At 53.1% G+C, this 27,674-nt stretch overlaps 1 protein-coding gene across 14 annotated transcripts in view; it reads right to left on the bottom strand.

The window, feature by feature from the left end:
• The window catches only part of SEC16A (SEC16 homolog A, endoplasmic reticulum export factor), a 42,933-nt gene that overhangs the window by 10,594 nt on the left and 4,665 nt on the right, over positions 1-27,674 (bottom strand). For 11 of the 14 annotated variants that reach the window (XM_063636740.1, XM_063636742.1, XM_063636743.1 and 8 more), the window contains exons 2-22: positions 23,758-27,396; positions 21,689-21,825; positions 18,125-18,222; positions 16,386-16,512; positions 15,695-15,893; positions 15,393-15,567; positions 13,855-13,997; positions 13,116-13,177; positions 12,900-13,038; positions 12,325-12,570; positions 10,607-10,704; positions 9,420-9,501; positions 9,126-9,243; positions 8,817-8,928; positions 8,507-8,612; positions 6,761-6,901; positions 5,365-5,478; positions 4,915-5,107; positions 3,395-3,613; positions 2,716-2,798; positions 589-741 (exon numbers count right to left, since the gene is read on the bottom strand). In XM_063636740.1, the coding sequence (XP_063492810.1) occupies positions 589-741; positions 2,716-2,798; positions 3,395-3,613; positions 4,915-5,107; positions 5,365-5,478; positions 6,761-6,901; positions 8,507-8,612; positions 8,817-8,928; positions 9,126-9,243; positions 9,420-9,501; positions 10,607-10,704; positions 12,325-12,570; positions 12,900-13,038; positions 13,116-13,177; positions 13,855-13,997; positions 15,393-15,567; positions 15,695-15,893; positions 16,386-16,512; positions 18,125-18,222; positions 21,689-21,825; positions 23,758-27,327 (6,315 nt within the window). In that variant the 5' untranslated portion in view covers positions 27,328-27,396. The other 3 variants (XM_063636747.1, XM_063636745.1, XM_063636748.1) reach the window with 3 other exon arrangements.

Genomic DNA, 27,674 nt, shown 5'->3' with positions numbered 1-27,674 from the left:
GTGGCGGGCGCCTGTAGTACCAGCTACACAGAGAGGCTGAGGCAGGAGAATGGCGTGAGCCCGGGAGGCGGAGCTTGCAGTGAGCCGAGATCGCGCCACTGCACTCCAGTCTGGGTGACAGAGCGAGACTCCGTCTCAAAAAAAAAAAAAAAAAGAAAAACAAGCGCATTCGCCAAGAGATACGCAGGGAGGCTCCTGGGGCCTGACTGATTCCAGCCCCACACTGAAAGCAGTCCCAAAGTCCACGGCTGGGAGAAAGGATCCATGAGCCAGCAGCAGGCACACACCACAGTGACAAAGGAGCGGCTGCTGTCTGGTCCCTTGCAGGTGGGTCTGACAGGTAATGGCCAGAGGGGACCTCTGGGGACCGGGCTGTGTCCCCATGCTGACCTGGGTGGGCTATTATCCTATTATCTGAAGGCACAAATACACAGACACCCATCATGCTGTGTGCACTGTAGACACTCGGCTGTTGGTATCAGGAGGCTGTTTGCATGTGTGGTGAATTAAGAGGACGGCGCTCTGGGAAGCGTGCCTCCTGCCCAGACCCTCCCGGCTGCCGGGCGCACCGTGGGCAGGCTGTACTACCTTCTTAGGTTCCTTCGTTTCTTTCTTGGCTGCGTGTCCGGGTCTCTTTGTTTCGGGAGCGGGTGAGAGAGACAGAGGTGGCTGCATGGGACCTGAGTCGGCACGATCCCACCCTGCGGGAGCCTCCGCGTCTGGCACCGTCCTCGAGGGGGTCTGTCGCCAGGAAATGCAGAACAGGCTCTCCTGGGGCTCCTCACAGGAACCGAAAGAGAGCGGGGGACGCAATTCCCCAGGTGTGTTCCCTAAATACATCACCGAGAGGCCGGATGACTCCGGTGACCAGAGGGAGGCAGGAAGGGGGCTGGGGAGAGCAGCCCCTTGACTGGGCCTCCCGGAGCCTCTGCCTGGCCTGACTAGAGAAGAGCCAGCCGCACTTAATAAGCAGCTCCGTCTGGGAGCACTCAGCACTCAGAATGCAAATGCGCGGGCATTCGATGGAGATTCTGGGCTGGAAGAAACGGAGCGTGAGCATGCACTGAAGGAAGACTGGCCAGAGTGGGGCAATGGGCGTTCTCAAAGATACAATGATTTTTTAAAATATTTATTCCTGGGTCAAGTCCCAGTTTTTAATAGCTCAACCCTAATTTTTACTTTTCCAGGGACACAATATTTTAAAGGGTAAAACACCTAATGCAAGTTCAAACTATAGCAATCGCCTACTGATGGGATGCCCGTGAAGGGCTGGGTATCTGTAAGGTTCCAGAATGCGGTCTGTATAAATGCAACCATCCCTCCTCGTTAGGAGTAGAGCAAACAGAGGAGGTATTTATACCAAACATGTCTAATGAGATAAATCTCACTTTCAGGAAAACCAGTGAAAATGTTAGAAATTCTACTGAATTCCAGGACATCCTCTTCTGAGATCAAAAAATTAGAAAAGAAATTCTACTGCAGAAAAAGAGACGGCCAGGCCGGTGGCTCACGCCTGTAATCCCAGCACTTTGGGAGGCTGAGGCGGGTGGATCACGAGGTCAGGAGTTCAAGATCAGCCTGGCCAAGATGGTGAAACTCCGTCTCTCCTAAAAATACCAAAAAAAATGAGCTGGGCATGGTGATGGGCGCCTGTAGTCCCAGCTACTTAGGAGTCTGAGGCAGAGAATTGCATAAACCTGAGAGGCGGAGGATGCAGTGAGCCAAGATCGCACCACTGCACTCCAGCCTGGGCGACAGAGTGAAACTCCATCTCAAAAAAAAAAAAAAAAAAAAAAAAAAGAGATGGCCAGGTGCAGTGGCTCACACCTATAATCCCAGCACTTTGGGAGGCTGAGGCAGGCAGATCACTTGAGGTCAGGAGTTCGAGACCAGCCTGGCCAACATGGTGAAACCCCCGTCTCTACCAAAAAATACAAAAAATTAGCCACGCATGGTGGCACATGCCTGTAGTCCCAGCTACTTGGGAGGCTGAGGCTGGAGAATCACTTGAACCTGGGAGGCAGAGGTTGCAGTGGCCAAGATGGCGCCACTGCACTCCGGCCTAGGCGACAAAGCGAGACTATGTCTTAGGGAAAAAAAAAAAGGCCAGGCTTGGTGGCTCACACCTGTAATCCCAGTACTTTGGGAGGCTGAGGCGGGTAGATCATGAGGTCAGGAGTTTAAGACCAGCCTGGCCAACATGGTGAAACCCTGTCTCTACTAAAAATACAAAAACTAGCTGGGCATGGTGGCACACACCTGTAGTCCTAGCTACTTGGGAGGCTGAGGCAGAGAACTGCTTGAACCCAGGAGGTGGAGGTTGCAGTGAGTCGAGATTGCACCACTGCACTCAAGCCTGGGCGACAGAGCAAGACTCTGTCTCAAAAAAAAAAGAAAAAGAGATGTAGAAATCAGAGAAGGTGCCCATTTTGGAAGAATTAAAAATAAGGAGATTTCATGATATTTGGGTATTTCTTCTACTTAAAGTAACTGTTTTTACACTACTGAATTCTCTCTTCCCCATCTTTCCCTACCAGTGTTTTCACCAACTCTTCATATTTTAAGGATGAAAGCTATTTAGAAGCACTTTCGCTTGAAGAAACAATTTCATAGTCCTCACTACCATCATCCTACTTACAACTCAACAAGGAGTCTGGGTGCCCACTCAATGAACTTTATGGAAAACAAATAGTTTAAGAAAATGTGACAAAGTACCAGATCAGCAAATTTTCCATCAAAATTTTCTTCGCTTAGCTTGGAAAGTGAGTTTCCAACAGGCGCCTCCTGCGGCACTATCCCTGTCAATGGGAAAGAGAGCAACTATGATCTCAGTGACGAGAAGGCGGGACGTATGTGTGGCACACAGATCAACAGGCACACCACCTTCCCACCCAGCTACCGCCACACCAGCATGATCTGCAGAAACCAAGACCGAACATCTTCCCACATGTGTGCACACTCTTTTATTTTTAAAGCTAGGCCTATGTTTTGCTTTGTCCATATACACACATGTAGACACAGGCACAGACCAGGGACAAGATCCACCAAATCGAGTTCTAGACAGAAGTTCATGATCTGCCCCTGTGCATCTCACCAGGCGTTCAGGAGGGCCGTCTAAAGACAGACCCCAGGAGACCCATGGCCACCATGCCCTGCCCCAAATGGCCATTTAAGCTTCATAACAAAAAGCCAAGTTACAAAAGGAACTGGCATTAACACTGCTACCGTAGCGAGACTCTGAACCCATCCAGTCTGTAACTTCCAGAATTTTTGGTCTACATTAAGACAAGTAATGTAAGTTGTTTCAAGCTCACATAACTTCAGTCTCTTCCACCAATCCCCACAAACACCACATGCTGCTTCTGCTCTCGAGACAGCATCTCTGCAGCCCCACCTGGGTCTGGGCTCCTGGCTTCCTGGAGCAAGTGTCTCCTTTCCTGCAGAGGTGGCACACCAGGCGGGAGGCCAGGCCCAGGGGGCTCTGGGAAGCCAAGTGCAGGCCCTGGGGTCACACAGCCAGGACCCGGCTCCAGCGGCCCCGGGGGCAGTGGCACTGGGAACATTGGCACCCTGGCAGGACTGGCCAATGGGCCGTCAGGGAGCGTCTGCGGAGCTGCATGGGAACAGTAGAGAAGAGGTCTGGGGTTACTGAGGGTAGCTTGAGTCACTGGAAGGAGCTGACACTCAACATGTTTATGACAAGTTATTTTGTACAGCCCCATTTCTTTTATAAGGGAGGTCCAACAGAGCAAAAAGCCCTGAAGTCACCACCCCACCTGAACCATCAGTGGTTTGGAGAAAAGCAGAATATTAGCTTCCTTTTCTAGGGGTGGGGGCAGGATGAACACTTGTGCAGTCAGAGCACCACGTGGGCTCCAGGGCACGGCCCAGCCCAAACGCAAGCCCATGGCGGCTGCCTGGCACAGAGCTCTGCTAGACTCGAGTCTCCTCCTCCATGGCCAGTGGTCAAACAGGCCACTCATTCATTCATTCATTCATTCATTCATTCTTCCGACTCAACATAAAACCTGGGAGGGCTGCTGCCTACCAGCACCATGCTGGGCCCTGGATGCTTCAAGAACAAAAGAAATGCTGGGTCCTCATGGGGGTCGGGACAGATGAACTGAGTAAGAAGAGAAAGCGCTAAGGAGAGCAATCAACCAGGAAGTGGTAACGGTGTCTGAGGACGAAGCAGAGTGGACATCAGGCAGGGAGGGTGGGCAGTGGGCCCAAATCAGGAGTGTGGCTGGTCCACAGCGTAGGAGTGGGCACGGCACCAGGGCAGGAGGGCTTAGGGCCAAGCCTTGGAGGGCCTGTGGCCACCGTGAGGACCTGGCTTGTCCTCAGGTGAGATGGAGAGCCTGGAGGGTCTGGGGAAGAAGCAGGAGGCGAGCAGGAAGGAGCCGTGCTCATCCAGGCATGCGGCCCTGCGTGCAGGCTGCGCTGGCGAGGTTCACTGACGAAGGAAGCCGAGAAGCGCGTGAGAGGAGGGGGCATCTGGACTTGACTCCCTGGAGCTCTGGGCTGGCCCTTCCTCCGACAGGGCCAACTGGGAGAAGCAGGCTACAGAGGGGCACAGCCGAGGGCGCCGCCCAGACACGGTGCAGCTGAGGCTCCCGGAGAAGCAAGCGGGGAGGCTGAGCAAGCAGCGGGCGCTCAGGGCAGTGTCGCCAGCACATGGGTATTTATGGACATGGAAAGCCACGAGCCTCCCCTCCATGGGCTCATCAGGGGAGGAAGCATGAAGGGAAGAGGGAGACCGAGGAGCCCCACAACCACCGCGGTGGTGCGAGACACTGCCTCCAACAGTCCACATCTGAAAGCAGTTCTCCAGGAGGCAAGGGCGCAGGCCACCGCTCAGTCCGCAGGAAGCCAGGGCATGTCCAAGGGCAGCAGCCGTGCACCTGGGCTCACCTGAGGGCAGCAGCCGCACGCTCGGGCTCGAGTGCTCAGGGCTCGGTGCAGGCACCGCCAGCAGCGGGTTGGCGATCCCCAGGGTCACTGGCTGACTGAGTCCTGGCCCGTCCAACTGCTCCACCTCGGAGCTCGGCGTGCCGGGACACTGCTGCGGGAAGGCTCCGTCCTGATGCCATACTCCAGCCCCCTCCTGAGGGAGAACAAGACCCGCCCTGTGGAAGCCGCCTGTGGCTGCACTGCAGCACCGCCCGCCCACCACCACCGCGCTTGCTGTGTCCCTACTTCAGGACAGGAGGCACTCAACGCCCTTTCTGGGGAATTAGGGAATTCTCCCAGGCACGCATTTGCAGTTATACTGTCTTTAGATACATACTTTCAGTGCGGAAATGACAGGGACAGAAGCCACCTTGCCAGACGCCTCTGTGCCACCCCAAGCCAAGGCTGTACCTTAATCTGCTGCTCCACCTGCTGCAGGTGAACCAGCCACATGGGTGCGGCCAAGGACTCCTCTTCCGGCTTCTCTTTCAGCTGGGGATCGAAGAGTCGTAACTGGGAAGCCATCTAGACACAGGCAAAAATCAGAGGCCCCTGTCACCACGGGGTGATGGCAAGTGAGCCGTCTTCAAAATGCCCGGGCAATGCAGCTTCAGTGTTCACTGGCGATAAAGTTTAATAAGCCGCATACATGTTTCTAGTATGTGCTTAGGTGACACCTAGCACACAGGACGCTGGGTGACTGGGAAGTTGCTGCAGACAACCTCTTGGCCCACGGGCACTGGGTTGGCGGCGCTGGGCACCCCCCTGGAACAGGCCTGGCCCGAGACTACCACCTGACCATGTGGACCCGACTCAGCAAAAGCTGGACCCCCACCCCGGGGAATGTCTGCATGCTTTCGTCGGGAATTTGGGGGATGCAGAGCAGGGCAGAGGGGGGCAGAACACAAGTTTGGCCCTGTGTTCATAACCACTAAGGTGGGAGATGAACACCTAAGGACTCATGAATGATTCTCTGAACTTTGAAATGGGTCTAAAAATGTCCCTAATACATTTTTTGGGTATCCCACGAGCACGTTCTCACAAATGGAACTATTGACAAGAGGTGAAGATCCTGGTGCAACACAGGCACCTCCCATACTCTCTGTCAGTCACGCCGCCTCCGTTTTACAGGGGAAGAAACTGAGGCCTGCAGCAGTACAGCCAAGACTCAAGCAAAGGCTGCTGGAGTCTGGACACTTAAGCTATCAACCACCAGACTAAACTGCCTCAAAATAAAAATATCCTGGCCAGGCACGGTGGCTCATGCCTGTAATCCCAGCACTTTGGGAGGCCAAGGCAGATGCATGCATCACTTGAGGTCAGGAGTTCGAGACCAGCCTGGCCAACATGGTGAAACCCCATCTCTACTAAAAATACAAAAAATTGGCCAAGCGTGGTGGCAGGCGCCTGTAATCCCAGCTACTTGGGAGGCTGAGGCAAGAGCATCGCTTGAATCTGGGAGGCGGAGGTTGCGGTGAGCCGAGATCACACCACACTGCACTCCAGCCTGGGTGACAGAGTGATACTCCGTCTCAGTAAAAAAAGAGTATCCTACAGACAGTTCCTTCTGATTGTGAAACTTGCTGCCAAGGCTCTGTGCTGGCACACGGTGCCTGAGAGTCCCCAGGCAAAGACGCAAAACACGAAGCCATTCAAAGATCTTCATCCGCCCAAGAGGCAGGTTCCGAGCGCCTACCACAATGCGCGTCTGAACCATCACCAACAACCCCCTTGCCCAGGGGCTCTGGCAAGCCCTCCTTCCCTGCAGTCAGCACAGCATCCCGAGGACAGGCGCCAGGGGCAGCACCTGCACAAGCTGGCTGATCAACACCGGGGAGTACAGGTGTGGCTGTGTCAGGATGCTCTTCGCGATGGCCTCACAGTAGTGGAAGGCTTGCGTGGCCAGCCCCATTTCCGCCAGGCGGCAGGAGTAGATGAACTTAAACACCTGAAACGACAGAAGCCTTGCTGCCCCGTGGCTCCCCCGCGTCTGAGCATCCCCGATGGACAAAGCCTTGCTGCCCCGTGGCTCCCCCGCGTCTGAGCATCGCCGATGGACAAAGCCTTGCACTGCCCTGAGGCTCCCCTGCATCCGAGCATCACCCTGTGAGCTGTGAACTCTTCTGGACACTTCACTCATCATTGTCTCCCACCCACCACGCCCGCTGACCACAGTTCTAGTCCCTGTTTCCCGAGGGATTTCAAGAGCAAAGTGAACGACTAAGCTGGTAAGTAACTCATTCTGCTTTCCCCTCAGCCCCTTTCATGGGACCACTTGGCTCTCACGGTCACAACGCCCCATGAGCGCGGCACTGAGACCACTGCCTTCTGTGCAGCTCGAGCTGCTCCACAGACATTCTCTAGATACTTCATTCTTTTTTTTTTTTTGACAAGGTCTCACTTTGTCACCCAGTCTGGAGTGCAGTGGCACAATCACAGCTCACTGCAGCCTCAATCTCCTGGGCTCAAGTAATCCTCCCACCTCAGCCTCCGAGTGGCTGAGAACACAGGTGCATGCTGCCACGCCTGGCTAATTTTTCTATTTTTTTTTTTGGTAGAGACAGGGTGTCATTATGTTGCCCAGGCTGGTCTCTAATTCCTGAACTCAGGTAATCCACCCACCTTGGCCTCCTAAAGTGCTGGGATTACAGGCATGAGCTACCATGCCCAGCCTCTCTCTATATATGTTTTATATACACCACCCCCATACTGCATCAGAGAATACCTCCCTCAAATATTAAAAATAGCTCATACGGCCGGGCGTGGTGGCTCATGCCTGTAATCTCAGCACTTTGGGAGGCCGAGGCGGGCGGATCATGAGGTCAGGAGATCAAGACCATCCTGGCTAACACGGTGAAACCTCATCTCTACTAAAAATACAAAAAATTAGCCGGGCGTGGTGGCGGGCGCCTGTAGTCCCAGCTACTCGGGAGGCTGAGGAAGGAGAATGGCGTGAACCCGGAAGGCAGAGCTTGCAGTGAGCGGAGATCGTGCCACTGCACTCCAGTCTGGGTGACAGAGCGAGACTCTGTGTCAAAAAAAAAAAGCTGATACAGGCCGGGTGCGGTGGCTCACGCCTGTAATCCCAACACTTTGGGTGGCTGAGAGAGGATGACTGCTTGAGCCCAGGAGTTTAGGATCAGTCTGGGCAACACAGTTTTTTTCTACAAAAAATAAAAAAAATTACTGCAGCCTAGTAGTGCTGCCTGTAGTCCCAGCTACTCTGGAGGCTGAGGTGAATCACTTGAGCCTGGGAGTGATCAAAACATTGCACTCCAGCCTGGGCAACAGAGTGAGACCCTGTCTCCTTTAAAAAAAAAAAAAAAAAAAAAAAGCTCATGAAAATAATTGAAATCAAATGCAAATGGAAAGCCTCAATTCAATGTGATCTTGTTTCTTAGTATTTTAGATCAAATGTCTTCTCAAGATCCTCCCCCAAAAAACTCACATCACTTTTTTCCGTAACAATTCAAAAAATCTAAGTAGCCAAAAGCTCGTTAGCACTGAGTGCCTGCCCACCCACGACAGCTGCAGGCTGGCAGCACCTGCTTACCTGGAAACTAGGCAGGGGGCAGGTTTGGGCACCCAGGGACTGGGCGTACTCATAGGCTTCCGTCCTCTGGATTGCTTCATTGGTTGCGAACTTTAAGAATGGCAAACTGTAGAGGAAGTGAATTATTTTGATTTGGAAAAAATGGCCACTTATTGGCATAGTCAACCTTGGAGCAAATCATCCAGAAGTGTGTCCCACCACATGACAAATAAAGACATGATTCTGGCCATTTCTGAATTAACTAAACGAGCAGGATTTTGTTTTACTTTTAAAGGAAAACTTACAGGACTACACTGACTTGATTCTTTACCTGTGATTTGATCCAATTAAGACAAGCTTTGTAGTTTTCTTCTTATAAACACCAAATCCAACCTGGGCCATAAGGTAGCAAAAGTGTGCCGCATCTAAGAGGCCCTTTGAAGCTGGGGAGAATCGACAAAGAGGCGGAGTCTCAGTGATTGGGAATGCTTGCAGAAGTCAAGGATGTGCACAGAAGGCACCAGAGATGTGAGCTGGACCGAGAAGGCCAGGTTCTTGTGATTTCTGCCAACGCCACAGACAACCGGGCCTTCGGCGCTCCATCCGTGACGCCTGATGCCCATCTCCACGCCTGACCTACCCAGAGTGTCGCCCATGGTAGCCATCGTCCTGGACTCGACGTCCATGTTGTTGTTCAAGTTGGACAAGACCATGGCGAGGTGCGGCCTCCAATCTCCCCATTTCTCGTCTCCACAGCACTAACGTGAGGAAAAACAAAATGAAGCCTCATCCCCGGAAACCAGCGCCATTTCAATTCCACGCAGCTGGGCTCACCAGCATGAGGAGGCACCTCACGGCCTGTGACAGCATCACCTACGAGCAAACTCCATACAGGCAGTGGAGCCTGTGCGAGCCACCAGGCAGTGCCACTCACCGTGGATGCGGCAGGCATCCGCCCGGACATGAGCTGGTAGACTGTCTGCAGAGGGTCGTTGATTGGGAGGCTGTTGGCAAACCTAGGCAGACATAAACACAGAAAGATCCCATGCTGGCTCAGCTAAAAGAAAAAAGCCGGCCAGACATGATGGCTCATGCCTGTAATCCCAGCACTATGGGAGGCCGAAGTGGGTGGATCACCTGAGGTCAGAAGTTAGAGACTAACATGGAGAACCCCCATCTCTACTAAAAATACAAAAATCAGCCGGGTGTGGTGGCACGCACCTGTAATCCCAGCTACTCAGGAGACTGAGGCAGGAGAATCACTTGAACCCAGGAGGCAGAGGTTGCAGTGAGCTGGGATCGTGCCACTGCACTCTAGCCTGGGCGACAGAGCAAGACTCCGTCTCAAAAAAATAAATAAATAAAATAGTAATAAAATAAATTTTTAAAAAAATCAGCCCTCAGCCCTCTAATTAGACTTATGTTTCACCTAGGCAAAGTACACACATCTCAATATTTTATTTTTCTTTCTTCTCTCAATATTAAAAAAAAAAAAAGCTGTAAAAGATAAGGCCAGGTATGGTGGCTCACGCCTGTAATCCCAGCACTTTCAGAAGGCCAAGGCAGGCAGATCCCTTGAGGCTAGGAGTTTGAGACCAGCCTGGCCAACATGGCCAAACCCACCTCTACTAAAAATACAAAACATTAGCTGGGTATGGTGGTGGGTGCCTGTGGTCTCAACTACTTGGGAGGCCAAGGCGTGAGGATCACTTGAACCTGGGAGGCAGGGGTTGCAGTGAGCCGAGATCGCGCCCCTGCACTCCAGCCTGGGCAACACAGCAAAACTCAAAATTAAAAAAAAGCTATAAAAGATGCAGATTAAGGAATTCACTGAGATTTTATATGAAGTATTAAAAACCATGCAGTTAATTAAAAACTTTTTAAACTCTCTGCAACATGACCCAAGGAAGCCTCGAGGCCAAGGAAGCGCGAGTTCGTGTGGGAGCACAGCACAGTCGAGTGAGATCCGCCTGCCACCTGCTGCCTGCCCCCAGGGTGTGGATGCTGCATGCTACAAGGAACCAGCCCTGCCGCCTGCCGCCTGCCACCAGAGTGTGGACGCCACGTGCTGCAGGGATCCAGCAGGGCTCGCCACTGGACCAGGCCACCGCGGGACTGTACCTGGTCATGACTCGGGCGTGTGTCCGGCTGTCCATCTTACTTGCAAGTAGCAGAGCGTGACCCCACAAGCCGTTCTTCATCGCAGACTCCAAAGCATCCTGCGAAAGGCATTTCAGGGACCTTGGTGGGTTATCGGCGGCCTCACATGACATGAGTCAAGACAGGTGACAGGCCATGTGTCCTCACGCAGCAGCAGATACACAAACAACCCAGAGGCCTCAAAAACACTTATTCACCATTTGGAGATTAAAGACACGTAGCATTTCATTATTTTCCTGAGTTTCAAAGTCCCTGTGGTAGTGGGTATTTGTAGATATTTGCTGCTTTTGTCCATTTTCAGCATAAAACACAAGCATGCTAATCACAAAAAGGGCTAACCACGCAGCGCTGCCCACTATGCTGCCCCGTCCACTGGGAAACACGCTCGAGTCAACTCCCCAGTTCTAACAGGAGGCCTCCGCGAATATCCTGTCAACACGGACAGTGGCTCCAGTAAGGCAGCCTCCCCTTTCACCAAAATCATCCAGGGCATAATTTAGAACTTCTGGCTGGGAGGCAAAAATGTTACAGTAGAGGAAGATGTTAATAAAAGCTAACAGGTTACATGACTTCAATCAGTTATAAAACATCCATAATAGACTCATACTGATCAGGCCGGGCGCGGTGGCTCATGCCTGTAATCCCAGCACTTTGGGAGGCCAAGGCGGGTGGATTGCTTGAGCCCAGGAATTCGAGACCAGCCTGGCAACATGGTGAAACCCCGTCTCTACAAAAAAAAAAAAAAAAAAGTTAGCCAGGCGTGGTGGCGTTCAGCTTGTAGTCCTGGCTACTCAGGAGGCTGAGATGGGAGGATCACTTGAACCCAGGAGGTCGAGGCCGCATTAAGCCATGATCACGCCACTGCACTCCAGCCTGGGCAAGAGTGAGACCCTGTCTCAACAAAAATTAAAAATAAAAAAATAAAAATACTGGTCAAATATGCCCTTTCTGAGTTTATCATGATATAAAAGGACAGAAAACTCTCAGCCTATCCAATGTCTCTGCTGTTCAGGGCCACACATGCCTGTGAGACTGCCTCTCTCCTGCTTAGCACATCCAAAGCAAACATCATGCACCCTAGACAGCCCCTCCTGTGCACATACTGTCCCTGCTGCAGTCACTGTGGACCCCCCCAACCCCACTGTCCCAGAGCAGGCTCCTGTCTCAGGCCCCCTGCCTGCCCCGGTCCCCACGCTGCTGTGGCCCCAGTCACTGGACGCTACACGCACTGGCTGCTCTCCTGCCCGTGGCCTTTCCATGCACTGCGCCTCTGACAGGCTCGGTGTGCCCTCCCAACTCCCAGTGACTTCTGGGTTGTGGACTCGAGCTTGAGTTTGTGAGAATGCCACAACTTGTGTCATGCACGTTTCATCTGAGATTTGGCACACACAGCAGGGGCACGACCTGTGCTCAACATGTGCATTTATCGAATGACTGAAAATTCAATCTGCAGGTCTCCAACACTGCAAACAGTTAGAAGGAAACCAACATTAACACCTCCAGAAGGATGGCATACAAGAGTCAGGTACTGTTCAGGAAACAGCAAGACCCAAAGCCCCACACCACAGCGCAGATGCTCCCAAGAGGGGGCCGCATCCCTCCCCGAAGCCTGCATCCCCGCACCAGGCCCGACCCAGTGGACATGTGCAGGCGCCAGGTGCCATGATGAGGAGGCGCACCTTCTTACGGCCATACAGCAGCAGTTCCCTGAACCTCTCGGTCTCTTTCTCGAGCGAGCTGGCGGCAGCCGTCGGACCACCAGTGAGGAAAGAGAGCTGGGCCTCGCCAGACTCCTCCTCTTCCACCTGCTCCACTGCCTCATTCGTGAAATCAATCAGGTTTGCTTCATTGGGTGACTTCCCAGGAAGCCACACTGTTCTGTGGTCTCGTAACAGAAGCTCCGCGATGTCAGTCCCTACCACGGTCTGTTTGGGTCAACAGGAACAGGAAGGAGAACAATGGCTCTCAGGTGAGGACGCGTCGGACCACCACAGGCACAAAGCCCCACCCTGGACACAGCCAGACCCACAACTACCCGAAAGGCTAGCAAGGCTGGGCTGAAACCTCATCCCATCCCAACCGTACGTTCCCTCTCCCTCCCCACCCAGCCACTACAGTGTGCTTCCTAGGGAGCCCTCAAGGTTCCCATAGCTGGGCATGCGGATCCCGCCCTGCTCCTTCAGGAGGCTGAGCATTCCCAAGACGAAATGAAGACCAGCAAGAAGAAACACTCTAGAAGTAGAAAGAAACATACCCCATTTTGTCTGCATAAGAGAACAATAAAATTCCAAAGAAGACTTGCAGACTCTTTGTCAATTAAGTTTTCATTCTGCAAACATTTCATAGCTTTGTTCTGTGCAAAATTAATGACATCCACTTTATGGGTGTCGTCTCTGCAGAAAGAACACACAGTGAGCAGTGATGTCTGCAAGATCGGGCTCCCAAAGAAATGCCTCATCAAGGAACATACTTGGCCAGGGGTCCTGGGAACGCCCGCATCTCCTCCTGCTCAGACGTGTGCTGCAGCAAGGCCTACAAGGAGAGGGCCGTGGGTCAGTGGCAGCCAGTGCACAGCCACCCCGCTGGCAGGCCGGCCAACCCAGGCACAGATGCTGCCCATGAGAGGAGAGGATGGCATGGCCCACCCGCCCTGCCCCACAGCGGGTGAAGGCTCTGTCGAGGCTGTTACATGGAACATGGCCTGCGTGGACCACAGCCATGATTTCAAACTTTTTAAGCAGTGAAATCCACTTTTTCTCCCCAAATCCTGAGGCAGAACCCGAATACATGTGACAGAAGCCTGCAGAAGCTGCAGGAAGAGGCGCACGCCAGCCCCCGTCACCTTGGCAGTGCCGGGCACATCCACCCCACCCGCCCCCCTCACCTCGGCAGCACCGGGCCCACCCACTGCATCTATCATTGAAAAGCACCAATAAAGCAAACATCCCCAAAACGAGGGCAGAAAATGCATATACAATCAAACCACATGGAACACCCAAGGCAGACGCTTACAATACTGACTTCTAGGAGGAAAAAAGATATGATCAAATAGAAGAAAAACCCTACAAATTGAAAATTCACAGGAATAAGTATTTTCCAAGGACGTATGTCCAGAGACAAGATCTGACAATTGAAGATGACAAACTGCAAAGCACAGAGTTCCCTGGGGCAGCAGAGCAGTGACGCCACGCTTCCGTGTGTGCCATTACCTCTATGCTGTGGACCTCCACCAAGGCCGGCTGTCCTTCTGAAGGCAGATTGGGAATCACTTTGATAAGCTGACCGCCAGGGCCAAACCTGGCACAGACATGAGGCACTGAAAATTTTTCAGGAGAAGTTGGTCTTGATGAAACTGCATTTAAAATAAATTGAAAAACAAACAATCAGCTTGTCACTGTTTGATGCTTCTGAGCCTAGACTTTCAATGTGCCCACACAGCTGAAGTCACAGGTTAGATTTATCATGACAAACTTCCAACTCAAAAGTCAGTAATTGTTTAATACCACACTTAAAAGTAGAACTTAAGCATATGTCAGGAAAAGAAAAACGTCTGAACCATTAAGCATGAAAGCTATTCCCTTGTACACCAAGAAAGCTCCCGCAACACCCTCATGAGCCATCCTGAGGCTCCTTCGGCAGCGCGTGCTCCTCCCAGGCCTGGCCATTCCCAAGCTCTCTCACTTTCACAAAATCAAATTCAGACTGTGATGACCACACAGCACCCAGAAAAAATGACAGCAAAACACCTCAAGCAAAAAAGAAAATAAGGACCCAGGCATGGTGGTGCATGCCTGTAATCCCAGCACTTTGAAAGGATCCAAGGCAGGAGGGCCACCTGAACCCAGGAGACAGAGACCATGACCGCACCACTGCACTCCAGCCTGGGTGACAGAGCGAGACTCTGTCTCTTAAAAAAAAAGAAATGAAAAAATGTTAACTGAAACAATACTTTAAGAAAGTAAGGCTGGGTGCAGTGACTCACACCTGTAATCCAAGCATTTTGGGAGACTGAGGAGGATGGATCACTTGAGGTCAGGAGTTTGAGACCAGCCTGGCCAACATGGCAAAACCCCATCTCTACTAAAAATACAAAAATTAGCTGTGCATGGTGGCAAACACCTGTAATCTCAACTACTCAGGAGGCTGAGGCAGGAGAATCGTTTGAACCTCAGATGCAGAAGTTGCAGTGAGCCGAGATCACGTCACTGCACTCCAGCCTGGGAGACAGAGTGAGACTCCATCTCAAAAAAAAAAAAAAAAAAAAAACTCAGCCTACTGTTAAATTCTGTAACTTTATATCTTTATGTATATTTCTGCAATTTGCCAAGAAAAAGCATTTGAGCATCCTGGAAGGGAACTTCTGACTGACACGCGGGACAACTGCAGGAGCGGAGTCTCCAAGGGGAATGAGCAGCTCCCTCCTGCAAGCCTGCTGAGCCACGGGGTCTGAGATGGGGATGTGACCAGGGGCTGCCCAGAGCCTGGATATGAGCTGTCCTCAGAGTCACGCTTTAAAACGCATGTCGGGGCAGGCAGGGCAGCTCTCAGGCCTTAAACCAAACTGCAATAGAAGAGACAGCATCGGCCCGTCCTCACACGCTCTGCCTCTTGGAAGGACGGATTGGGTCAGAGCCAGGCCAGGACATCACAATTCCAATCCCAGCCCTGACTCCCGTGTTCAGATGCCGGGCTGGGTGGCCGCCCCAGTGGGGTTAGCCGGTATCCCTCTGTCCTGCTGAGCACACACCTTGCTCCATGGCAGGCCAGACAGTGTCTGCAGGGTAGCCATACTCTGGGAAGCCGGGGCCACTGCTGAAATTGCTGCGGTAGGTGCCGTAGGCGAAATCGCCGTGAAAGGAGCCTGGAGGAAGCGGGGCCTCGTAGGAACCGGCAGCCACATTGTGGCTTCTGTAAATCTGACTCTTAGAAAACAAAGCAAATGGGCAAAATCAATTCCCCAGGCACAGCAGTAAAACTTTAGGTACATTGCAAACAGGATGGTGGTTCTAAACACAACTGTCCGCGTGTCTGTGAGGCGCCACCGCGCACCTGGTGTGAGTGGGAGCTGAGGCTGCTGCGGCGGCTGGCCAGGCTGTGTGCGCTGTGCAGGCTCCGTGCCGAGTGCTCGCTGTGGACGCTGCGCCGGTCCACCTCTTCCCCATAAGGGTCTCTGTGCGGATCGGGGTCATCGTCAAAACTCCCCGTGAAGCGAGGATCGTACCTCCAGTTGTTGTCACGTTTCTCGGGCCTAGAGGAAGCCGGGGGACAGAGGCAGAGGAATGGGAGTGCAGGAGGTCCCGTCCCCATGTGCCACGCAGCTGCCCAGGAGCCGAGACCGAGACCCCTGGGGCCGAGCCACAACACACCACACCCAACAGTCAGGGCCCTCTGACGTGCAACTTTAGAGAAGTACTGCAAATGCGTCTCCAGTGTGGTCACTTCTCTGGGCTGCAGGGTGCGACTGGTAAGAAGGGACGATGAGGAGGAGTGAGCCCAATCTCCCAGGTGCTCCCAGAGGTGCTGAACAGTCCTCTTGCTGAGGCCAGTTCTCCTGTAACAGTCCAAGCTGGGAACCCTGGGAGGGTCCGCTCCCTCCTTCCTTTCAGACAGGGACCAAAACATCAGGCAGATGCTCACCCAAACTACCACAGCTCTGTTAAAACCCAGACATGAGGGCAGAGAAGCACTAGCGCGCCCTGGCTGCCCCCAGCCTCTGCCCCCACAGGGGTGCTCCACCAACCTGTCCCTGTAGGCAGAGTGCTCTCTCCTGTACGCGTCATACTCTGTATCACACCAATACCTCCGGTCATAGGTGCGGGGGTCCCTGACTCTAGCACTGTAGTGGTAACGATCCCAGTGACCTGGATCTGTGAGCAAGGAATTAATGATTAATACAGTAACATGCAAAAGAAGAAATGCCTCAGATATCACTAAGGAAGCGATACCACCCCAGGACTTCATGTTCCAAGGACTCCTCGAGAAACCCAGCTTCTCTCCTGGAAACCAGCACGACACCAGGAAGCCATGACATCTGGAGGGCCCTAGCTACCTAAAGGCAACTGGCTGATTTTTCTCTCAATACAAGTGTTTTAGATTAAAAGGAAAAAATATTTTTAGAAAAGGTGCTGAAAGATTTAAGGTCCTTTTTCTTCTTTTTTTTAAACAGAGATGGGGTATTACTATGTTTCGCAGGCTGTTCTTCAACTCCTGGGTTCAAGTGCTTCTCCCACACCTCGGCCTCCCTAAATGCTGGGATCACAGGTGTGGGCCACTGCGCCCAGCCAGTTCTCTTTCACGGCTGCTGCTTTTGACTAGTTAATCCCCTAACTGTAAATTTTACTACTATTTCTTCTCCTTAATGTGACTCTAAAGGTTTTCAAAAATAATCTCAATATTAAAAGGTTACTTTAAAAGGGCTGTAAACAAACTGGATATACCATTTTCAGCAAGTGTTTTTAGCAAGTATTAATAAAAAGTTCTTAAAAGGTCTTTTATGGCCGGGCGCGGTGGCTCACGCTTGTAATCCCAGCACTTTGGGAGGCCGAGGTGGGCGGATCACGAGGTCAGGAGATCGAGACCACGGTGAAACCCCGTCTCTACTAAAAATACAAAAAATTAGCCGGGCGTGGTGGCGAGCGCCTGTAGTCCCAGCTCCTCGGAGAGGCTGAGGCAGGAGAATGGCGTGAACCCGGGAGGCGGAGCTTGCAGTGAGCCGAGATTGCGCCACTGCACTCCAGCCTGGGCGACAGAGACTCCGTCTCAAAAAAAAAAAAAAAAGGTCTTTTATCATCTTTTCTAAAGATGTCTTTTTTAAATTTATATTTAAAACAGGTGCAAATATCAAAGAGGATATTTGATATTTGTCAAGGGGATTCAGGGCCCAGAGCACAAAAGGCCACAGCCAGGGCAGGAGTGACCGGAGGAGGCTCTTCCCGGGGACATGGCCACTGTGCCGCACACACTGCATGGAGGGCAGACGTGGCTGCAGCTGGATGCCGCCAGGGAGCACCCAGGTCGCTGCCCGGTGGGCGTGGCCCATATCCACACCACCCCAGGCAGCAGCTGCCAGCCTCCTGTGGTCAGGAGTGTGGGAAACATGGCTGGTGTGACCGAGGAGATGGTTTTTCATTTCACTTCCTTTTCATCCGTTTATGTTTACGAAGGCACATGTGGACACAGCAGCTCTCGAACTGCTGGTTATGCTCTGCTAGAGAATCAGAGAAATCTGCCAATATGACAAAGATGCATTCACGCTAAGATTAAGATGTAATTTAGTAATGAAAAATAGCAATATAATTATTTCCAAATACAAAGTATTTTCAACTATTTTGGCTCTTGGGCAAAAACATAAAGAGATTAATAAAAGGGGACATTTCCTGGAAGTCACCAGCAGGTGCTGGCTGGCCAGGGCTGCATGTCATCAGAGTCTTTTGCACAAGGCACCTGCTAAGGCCGGCTGCTTGGAGTTCCTTGACATACCTCCATAATCATACTGGCTGGAGTAATAACTTGCATAGTAATCGCTCTGACTGCTCCATCCACTTTCGGAACTATAGTATCCTTCAGGATACCCTTGCCTGAAAAAACACACAGTGCTGTTAAAAAACAAATCACCTATTTCTTAAAGTGTGACATCAGCCAATATAAATAATTCCCAAAGCAATGGGCATTCATCAAAGCACTTTGGTTGTACAAAAATTCCAATTAGAAGATTCAAAACAGTAGCAAGGCTGAGATTGTGGAATTTCCCACCATACGGCTAATTTAAATTCATCTTGGTAAAATAACTAAGAGTCGTTCGGCTAAAAAGAACTGACCCTTTTTGTGTTCTCATTGCTGTAGCCTATAAAAGTCAATGCTAAAATAGGTCCCAGAATTTTTGATATTATGCTCAGTAGAGGACAAAATGGACTGAGCTTTTTTTTTTTTTCTTGAGACAGGTCTCACTCTGTCGCATAGGCTGGAGTGCAGTGACATGATCTCAGCTCAACACAACCTCCACCTCCCAGGCTCAAGCAATCCTCCCACCTCAGCTTCTGAGTAGCTGGGACTACAGGCACGCGCCACCACAGCCGGCTAATTTTTTATATTTTTCATAGACATGGGGTTTCACCATGTTGCCCAGGCTGGTCTCGAACACCTGGGGTCAAGCGATCCACCCACCTCAGCCTCCTAAAGTGCTGGGATTGCAGGAGTGACCCACAGTGCCCGGTCTCACTGAGCCATTCAAACCAACCTAAAATGCCAGTTTCACAGCCTCGACCCCAGACCGCTGGCTGTTGGTACTCCCTGCACGCGCACAGGGTACCCCCGTCAGAGCCCGTGTGTGTGCTCCTGGAGCGGGACTCTAACTGCCCCGCCTCCCCCTCAGGTCTCCTGGAACCGACGTGGTGTCAGATTCCTACACGTGCCCCAGAAAGGCTGGTTTTGTAGACCAAGCCATGATCCTGACTCTCACTACAGGAAAAGCACAAGTTAGTACAATGATCAAGTATCAGACCTTCTGGTACCTTCAAGATTCTTGAAAGACCAGCCTGGTAAACACAGTGAGACCCTATCTCCATAAAACAGTAAAAAAATTAGCCAGGCATGGTGGCATACACCTGTAGTCCCAGCTACGCAGGAGGCTGAGGCAGGAGGATGGCTTGAGCCCAGCAGGTTTTAAGGCTACAGTGAGCTATGACGGCACCACTGCACTCCAGCCTGGCTAAAAGGGTGAGACCTAAAAAGACTCTTGAAAGGATGTAAGAGCATTTTATAATTTTCATACAATATTTAATTTTTAAAATGTGACCCTTCCCACGCCCCTTCAGGAGACATCACGGGAGCCGCACACTTGCCGCTGAGGTTGGCTGCTCGGTCGGTGCAGCACCTCTGCATGAGATGGGGCCCACTTGTCCCCCTACATCCAACTGCTCAGCCACAGTAACGAGCCCTGCTGACCGACAGCCTGAGTGGCCACTCTAGGGTCTATTACATTCACATGGGCCACAGCAGGTTCTGGAGAAATTATCTGACTTGGGGTTTCCAAGAAGCCGCCGTGTCCTCAGCCAACCTTTCCAACCCCAGTCATTCATCAGGAGCAACACAGTCTCAAAAACAACAAGGCTGAGACAGGCAGTGCCTGCGGGGATCTGACCACACCAGGCCCAGAGAGGTGAGTCCATGCCACGCACAAGCGCGGAGGCTGAACACACGCGTGAGACGTGTGCTCCTCAACCAAAGCGGGGGAAGGAGCAGAGAGGATTCCCCAGAGCCTGTGCAAGCCAGGGCTGAAGGCAGCCACAGGATCCGAACACCGGAAGGAAGAGTAAGCCTGCGGATCTGGTGACAAAGCCACTCCTGTGGTGACCTGACCCCGCCTCTGGTGAGAGGCCTTCTCCGTATCATGAGCCACCACTGGCCTCTCAGAATCGGTTCCTAGGTGAGCCTGGCAGGGCGGCCAGCAGAAGGAAAACGGAACAGTGAGAATCCTCCCTGGCTGTCTCTCCTCCATGTTCTCGCCTCTCAGGACCTCTAGGAAACACCTGTCCGCTCACCCTCACCCGGACCTGGAAGGCTTTGCATCGGAATATGATCTTAACTTCAAACCCCGCTTCCCAGGTGACCGAGTGACACACAATAGCTCAAACCTTGGGAATTTTCTCACAATTACAGCCTCCAGAGAGGTGAAGCCTCACAGTGCCGCCTGCTTCACAAAGCACCTCCAACATCCAGCTGCACACCGCCCAGTGCATGCCCTTGGAGCCGAGTACACCAGGGCCAGCTGCGTGGGCAGAGGTTTACAGACAGAGCCTTTGTCTTTAGATAAGCTCCTAAAAACCTCTAAGAATAAGCATGAGGAACCTTTCAAAAACAAGTGCAGGTACAAAGTCTTCATTAATGACTAGCTTTTTCTCTATTACCAAGTTTAAGAAGCAACATCCCCTTGCAGGGAGCCTCTACCTGTGAGACAGTCTCTCCTCAGATCTGACAAGGAGCAAGTGCAGCTAAGGCCCTGGAAGGTGCAGCCTAGCGCAGTGGCCAGAACCATGCCCACCCTTCGCAGGGCTCTGCGCACCTCCCTGAGTGGAGCTGAAAATCAACAACAGCCTCCTCTGCTCTAGGGCCCAGGAGGACTCTGACCTGGCTTAAAGGCCTGCTCAGCTGAAGGCACAGTGCCACAGGTCTTTCCAAACCCCTCTTCTGTAATGGCAAACAGAGGCATGGCTGGCCTTCAAGCAGAGGAGGCAACGTCAAGGAGAAACATAGGCTGGCCGGGCACAGTGGCTAATGCCTGTAATCCCAGCACTTCGGGAGACCAGGGCAGGAGGATCCCTTGAGGCCAGGAGTTCGAGACCAGCCTGGCCAACATAGTGAGACCCTCGTCTCTACAAAAAAAAAATGAACAAAATTGGCTGGGTTTGATGGGGCATGTCTGTAGTCCCAGCTCCTCGGGAGGCTGAAGTGGGAAGACTGCTTGGGCTCAGGAGGTCAAGGCTGCAGTGAGCCAAGATGGCACCATTGCACACCAGCTTGGACAACATAGTGAGACCTGCCTTAAAAGAAGAAAAAAGGAAGAGGAAACACAGGCTTTCAAGCCCTGCTTTCTGTAGCCAGCCTGACAGGTCTAAGAATTAAGTCACCTCTGTGACCAGTCCTCCCAGTCCTCCGGAGACCGGTGAAAAGCTGCCGTGTCTCTGGGGAGCCTGAACACCCCATTAGCAAATGGCCGGACCAACAGACGTGCCCGGCCAGAGAGGCTCACAGACAAGTCAGAGGGTGCTTCTCTGCAGCCCTGAGCAGGGTCTGGCCCCAGTAGAGGTGGGGTCAAATGCTAACTGACCAGCACAGCTAATGACCACCCGGGGCAGTGTTTAATTTCATTTAAAAACACACCCTACAATTTGTCCATACCAAGAAAATGTAAACATATGTTAGATAAGTTTGTATAGTTCTTCAGAAATACAGAACTTTTCGAGTCACTAAGTTCTCCCCATAGCAAGGAACACAGACATGGGTCTGAGTATGACAGAGAGGCAGCCAGGGTGGGCGTGGCCGCACCTGGGAGGTGGCCGTTCCGAGGAGTGGCTTGCTCGGGAGCTGGGCCGCTCGGGCTCGGGGTAGCGGTAGTTCTCGGCGTAAGCAGACGCAGCACTGTCATAGGGCCTGTATCGAGGCTCGTAGAGGCCGTAGACATCCTGTGGGAGGAAGCATTTGGGCAGGATTAGATACCAATCAAGAGCAAGCTTGTCCAACAGCCAGCCTGAGCTGGAAACATCGCAGAGGGCGGGCAGCATTAGATACCGACCAAGAGCAAGCTCGTCCAACAACCAGCCTGGGCTGGAAACACTGCAGATGGCTGCTCTCCAGCAGGACTGAGCGTGGCCCTTCCCTCATACACAGCCACACAGACCTCCAAAGCACAGCCACACCCACAGGCAGCGGGGTGTCCTAAGACCCACAGTCCTGGCCCTGTTCAGGAGACCCCTGGATGGATCCAGGGCACCAGCATGTCAGCAGACAACCCCAGGGGGCTGTGGCGACTTCTGGAAGGGGCTGTTAGGTTTCTGCTTCCTGGTAAGTCCAGTGTGGAGATGCCATGATTTGAACAACCCCTTCGTCTCGCTTCAGATGCCACCTCAGTTAAGTCAGAGAACCAGGGTCCCAGTGAACAGAGCCACAGCCAGGAGCAGCCTCTAAAAGCGGAATGTGCTTTATTCTCAGGAGCCTTCAGCCCCATCACCAACCAATTCGTGGCCACAGATCTGTCCCCAAGGGGGCCCATGTGGACACATGAGGATCTGAAGACATGCAGTGCCCTGGGCACACGCCAGAATTCATGCTTAAGGGCCTCAAAGCCTCAAGGCCTCGACGCTGCCGCTGCCTGGCAGGCAATGTGAAATCACAGCAAAACCGACTCATCCTTGGCCACCCGGACACCACAGCAAGAGGCACGGCAAGAGGAGTGCACTCCTGCAGAGGGAGGTGGCTCGCAGCAGGAGGATGGGACAAAGGACCCAAAGTGAGGCCACGGCTTCCCCTCGCTCTGCACTGGCCCTAGCCCAGGGCTCCCAGCAGAGCTGAATGTCCTTGTATGGAAATAACAAGTGCCTGGGCTCCTTCTGGAACCTACACAGGTCTGAGGGGTCACCTGGTCACATGCACACAAACCGTGATGCTTGAGGCCCATGGGGGAGGTCCAGCCCCATTCCCCCGGCAGTACCCAGCCAGCCACAGCAGGCTTGCTCCTCGGGACGGACCCCTTTCTGACTGCAAGGCCTTCCTGTGTGGCCCCAAGTCTGGTTCCAACTGGCCTTACATATCGCAAGACCTTGGTTTTCCAACTCCCTATCACACAACCCTTCTACCTGGGGTGACACTGAATCGGTGAACCCAATCGGCGTATGTTGAACTGGGTTAGAGGCTAGGAAAAGCAGATAATGATCAAATGTGTACACAGACACTTTTCGAACGACTGCAGGATTACACGGAACCTAACTCAAATGTCACTCATGAGCTGGTGTCTCTGTGAAAAGAGGCACAGAAGAATCTTCTGCACGAGCATAGCCGGTCCCCGAGCCGCTGCCCGCACCATGTGCTGAGAGTAGCTTGCGGGACTCCGCCTCGCTTAGCTGGTGCGTGTGGCTCATGCTCCAAAACTGACTATTTTCTCTCCATGTTTTTATTCTCCAGGAGGCATTTAAAGGACTATGGTTATGCCCAATGCTTCCGACATAAGCTTCCAGAGGCTAGCCCAGCTTCCCAAGGCATGCAACACAGAACTTTTCTGCAGACAGCCAGCAGGAGCAGGGGTGACAGGAAATGGAGGGCTCTTTTTGTCACATAAGCTGGGGAGGCTGGTTCAAATCCTAAGCAGGTATTATAAGCAATTCAAGATGCTAATGCGTGGTGTGAACTAAGGGTGGCCTGTGCTTGGGAGAGTAGGTTCTGGAGCCAGGAGCCCTGTCCTCAAGAAGCGTTACTGGAATAATGTTCTCACACCTGCGGGACTGTGGGTGACCTCGGAACCAAGCAAACAAACACTACTAAGGAATACACCGTGAGTGAAAGAGACTCAACTGGTCAAAGCAAGGAGAGAAAAGTGGGTTACACACGCGACTCGACTCTACCTGGTAATAGAGGGAGGCTGCGCCAGGCTCCGGTGGGTACGGCGAGGGGTACTGAGGCTGGTAGGCATCGTACAGAGACCGGTAGTAGTAGTAGGCGGCCAGGTCCTGAGGCGGCGGGCCAGGGGCAAGTGCAGGCACTGGCTGTGGCCACGGCTGCTCTGACGGCACAGCTGCCTGGCCGGAGCCAGTGGACACCAGCGACACGCTAGAAGACTGAGGAGGCCGAGGCGGCAGCTGCTGACCCGCGTCGACAGGAACCAGACTTGCTGGTGGCTGTGCTGAGTTCTGGGCCTGTCCCTGTGCTGGCAGACTTTCTGGATTTGACGGCTCTGAAAACGTGGCTTTGGGTAGTTGTGGGGGAGAAGCCTGTTGCTGGGGTAGCACCAGCCCCTGCTGGGCTCTTTCGAGGCCAGGCTGGCCCTGGGCGTCTTTCGTGACCTGCTGATAAAAACAGTCAAGGTTAGGCGCCCCAGGCCCAGATTGTCTGGGATGACTGGCAACAGTTTGCTGAGAAGCGAGGCTGTCAGACTGGGACAGGCTGTACACGCTTCCAGGATTTTCCAAAGTCCTGCTTAAGGTAAAGTCTAGGGCTCCGTAAGTGTCTTCCTGATGACTGGAATGGTTTGCCTTATTACCATCAGGCACCAGGGTGCCGTGTGCAGGGGGAACTAACACCACACTTGTGCTTCCAGCAGGGCTATTAGCAAATCCGGGAAGAGCACTTCCTGCCTTACGATCCTTTTGACTTTCTGGAACCAAGTTCTCTGGAACTGGCTGGGATGGTGGTTGAACCAGCAAATTAGCAGGCTGATTAGAAACCATTTCGGAAGCACCAGAACCTTGTGGAAAATTACTTTGGGCAACACTGCTAGACAGAGACAAGCTAAGGACAGAGCTGGTTGGAATCCCGGACAAAGAAGTGTTCTCTCCAGAATCACCACCGAGAGCCCAACTGCTGACTGCAGGTCTATCCCCCACCAAAGCCTCTCTCCAGGACTGATTCTTCTCATTAGAGTTCGATAAGGACACAGGAAAGTTAATGGGCTGAGCCAGATTATAGCTGTGATCAGGCTGGGCAATCAAGACTGGCGGATTCTGCAGAGACTCAGTGGGCGGTGAGGATAATAAACTTGCATAACCAGAACTCGCCTGGGACTGAAGGGCCTCCTCCTCTCCCATTTTGGGAGGATTCTCAAGGTTCTCAGAAGCACCAATGCCACCTCGGCTCTGCACAGGGGCCGCCGAGCTTGGCGTCCGTGACTGCTGCCCGGACATCGCCTCTTCTGGAGGCTGAACAACTTCAGGTGGCTGAGGTTTTGCAGACACATAAAGCGCCGGGGCTGCAGGGGCCAGAAGGACGTTGCCTCCAAAATCTGGCAGCTCACTTTGCGCCCACAGAGTCGTTGCTGGGCTCTCACACTTCACGGGCCCCTGGGCCCTCGCTGACGGCCTCTTCTCGGGTGCTGGATACACAGTATCCAAGGGCGGCGCCCCTGCGTGCGGAAGCACGTGCGCAGCTTCCGTGGTGGAGTTAAGAGGCAGGGGACACACCTGGGGTGCACAGAGGGTCTCCATGTTGTCTGGCGGCTGCTCCAGGTTGCCAGGGGAAGCATCGGGCAGGGTGGCAGCCGGTCTGCACTGCTTCTGGCGGGCACAGGTCTCCCTTACTTCACCAACCACGTTGGCGCGATCTGCCTCAAATGGTTTTACCCCAACTAAGTGGGATTTTACCGGTTCAAAAGAACTATTTGCACTTGTCTGAAATATTCCTGTAGGTTTCGGGGGGCTCGGGGTTGAGGGCTGGGACACGCTGCCACGGTAATTCTGGCTCACAGTGGTCTCGTCTGTTTCACCTCCTACAGGAGAAGAATCGATTTGCTTAAAAAAACTACCTGAAGCTTCATCCTCAGGTTTTCCAACTTCTTGCTGAATGAATGTGCCAACCAGCTCCTGGGGCCTGGCTGAGCCTGAGAGCCTTCCGTGGCTTCTGCTGCTATAGCTGGATGACATGCTGTCAGGGTGCACTGTGTGCAGTGTGGCATCAGGGGCTCCGGCGTGGCACACAGCACCATGCCTGGGCACAGCTGGCCCAGGAAGGGGCCCATATCTGAACTGGTCACTCGGGGAGGAAGGGTCCAAATTGAGGGGCTCACTTGGCAGAACTTCTTGATTCTGAACAAATTCTAAGTTCTCAACATTCTCATACTGCGAGCCGCTGGCATCCGGCACCCCTGTGCTCGCTGCGTCACCCCACACATCACCAGCAGCCTCATTGCTGGGGCCTGGGAGAAGGGCCTGGCAGAGGCTACCTGCCCCCATGTGTGCAGGTGCGGGCGGACGGCCTAGCCCAGGGCTGGAGCAGAAATCATCAAAGTCGGCTTGACCAGATAAGCCCGCTTTTTCAGATGAGAGATTCTCCTCATTTTCTGTCTCTCCCCCTTGGAAAAACATCGCCAGAGCTCCTGAGGCTCCCGAGTCTGCTTCCAGCGGGGCACAGCCAGCCCCGGCCCCGGCCCCCAGCGGGTGGTGCGTACGGTTTTCTGGGCTATCTCCCTGGGCGAGGGGGTTCACAAGAGCAGAGGTGGGCCGGTGCTCCTTCTTCACTCCTGGATTCTGCCTGAGCTCTGGGCTTGCCCAGTGATTCACGATTCTGGGATTTTGCCTGAATGTATTTTCAGGATCAAAGTTATTGGCCAGGTGGCTTCCACTTTGCAAGTGGCCCACCTCGTCTCTTCTGTCACTGGGCAAGGCTGCTGGGGGAGCCACCAGAGGGCTGTGTTGCTCGTGACCAGGGCCCTGATGTAGGATGGACGGGGTGGGGAAATGAGGAACGCTGGTGGCACAGGGCACCCCGCTGGGAACAGGTCCTTCAGGGCAGGGTGAATGATGTTGCCCCGAGGGCTGTGGGCCTCCCTGCACTGGCCCCCACTGTCCGGGCATCTGCAGACGAGGCTGAGGGAGGGAAGGGGATGCTGCTGGGGTGACCACACCGTCATGCGGGTTTTGCCTGCTCAGGGGTCGGTCGAGCCCAGGCATGTTCCCATGAGGATGGCCCCCATGAGACGTTTCAGGATCCACTCCTGGAATGTAGTGAGGCAGATATGGCAGAGTCTGAACTTCAGGCTCTGAACTGGGACCGACCTCTGCACTCCTGTTCATCTCAGGCCCAGGAGGTGCTGAAGGTGTCAACGCACCAGAAAACGGACTGGCATCTGCTCTGGGCTGTGTCAGAGGTCCAGGCAGGGGCTCACAGGGTCCCTGAGAGCTATCTCTGGCATGTGTGTGAGGCACGAGCAAACCAGGGTGCTGAGAAAACCCTGCGGGGGCTGGGCCTTGCAAGCCAGGTGGACTGCTTTTGGACGAACTGCCTGCTGGTGTACTTTGGAGCACCTGTCTACTAAAAGCAAATGGATCCGTGACCGGCTGTAATGGGCAAGTCGTCGGAGCCACTGCTACATTATTATTAGCCCGTCTCCTGTAAGGGCTGCTAGCCCAGAACACGCTCCGAGGACTCCCGGCTGGAGGTGGCCCAGCCACGCCAGACGGGACCGCCTGGGGCGGCGGCTGCATGACTGAACTCTTGTACAAGTCAGTGCTGCTTACAGAAGGAAGCAGGATACAGCTTTTCCTTAATTGGAGCTGGAAAAGAAAAAGAGAAAATCAGCATAAAATCCATATATTCAAAGTCCTAGCTGCAATCAGGAAAACTAAGGAAAAAGAGAAACACTGAACATGATTTTGGCCGGGCGCAGTGGCTCACGCCTGTAATCCCAGCACTTTGGGAGGCCGAGGCGGGCGGATCACGAGGTCAGGAGATCGAGACCATCCTGGCTAACACAGTGAAACCCCGTCTCTACTAAAAATACAAAAAATTAGCCGGGCGCGGTTGCAGGCGCCTGTAGTCCCAGCTACTCGGG

This window comes from Symphalangus syndactylus, chromosome 3 (genome assembly GCF_028878055.3).
Source record: "Symphalangus syndactylus isolate Jambi chromosome 3, NHGRI_mSymSyn1-v2.1_pri, whole genome shotgun sequence".
Taxonomy (NCBI): Eukaryota; Metazoa; Chordata; class Mammalia; order Primates; family Hylobatidae; genus Symphalangus; species Symphalangus syndactylus.
Note: the sequence above shows the minus strand (reverse complement) of the source record. Positions and strands in the feature narration are given on the sequence as shown.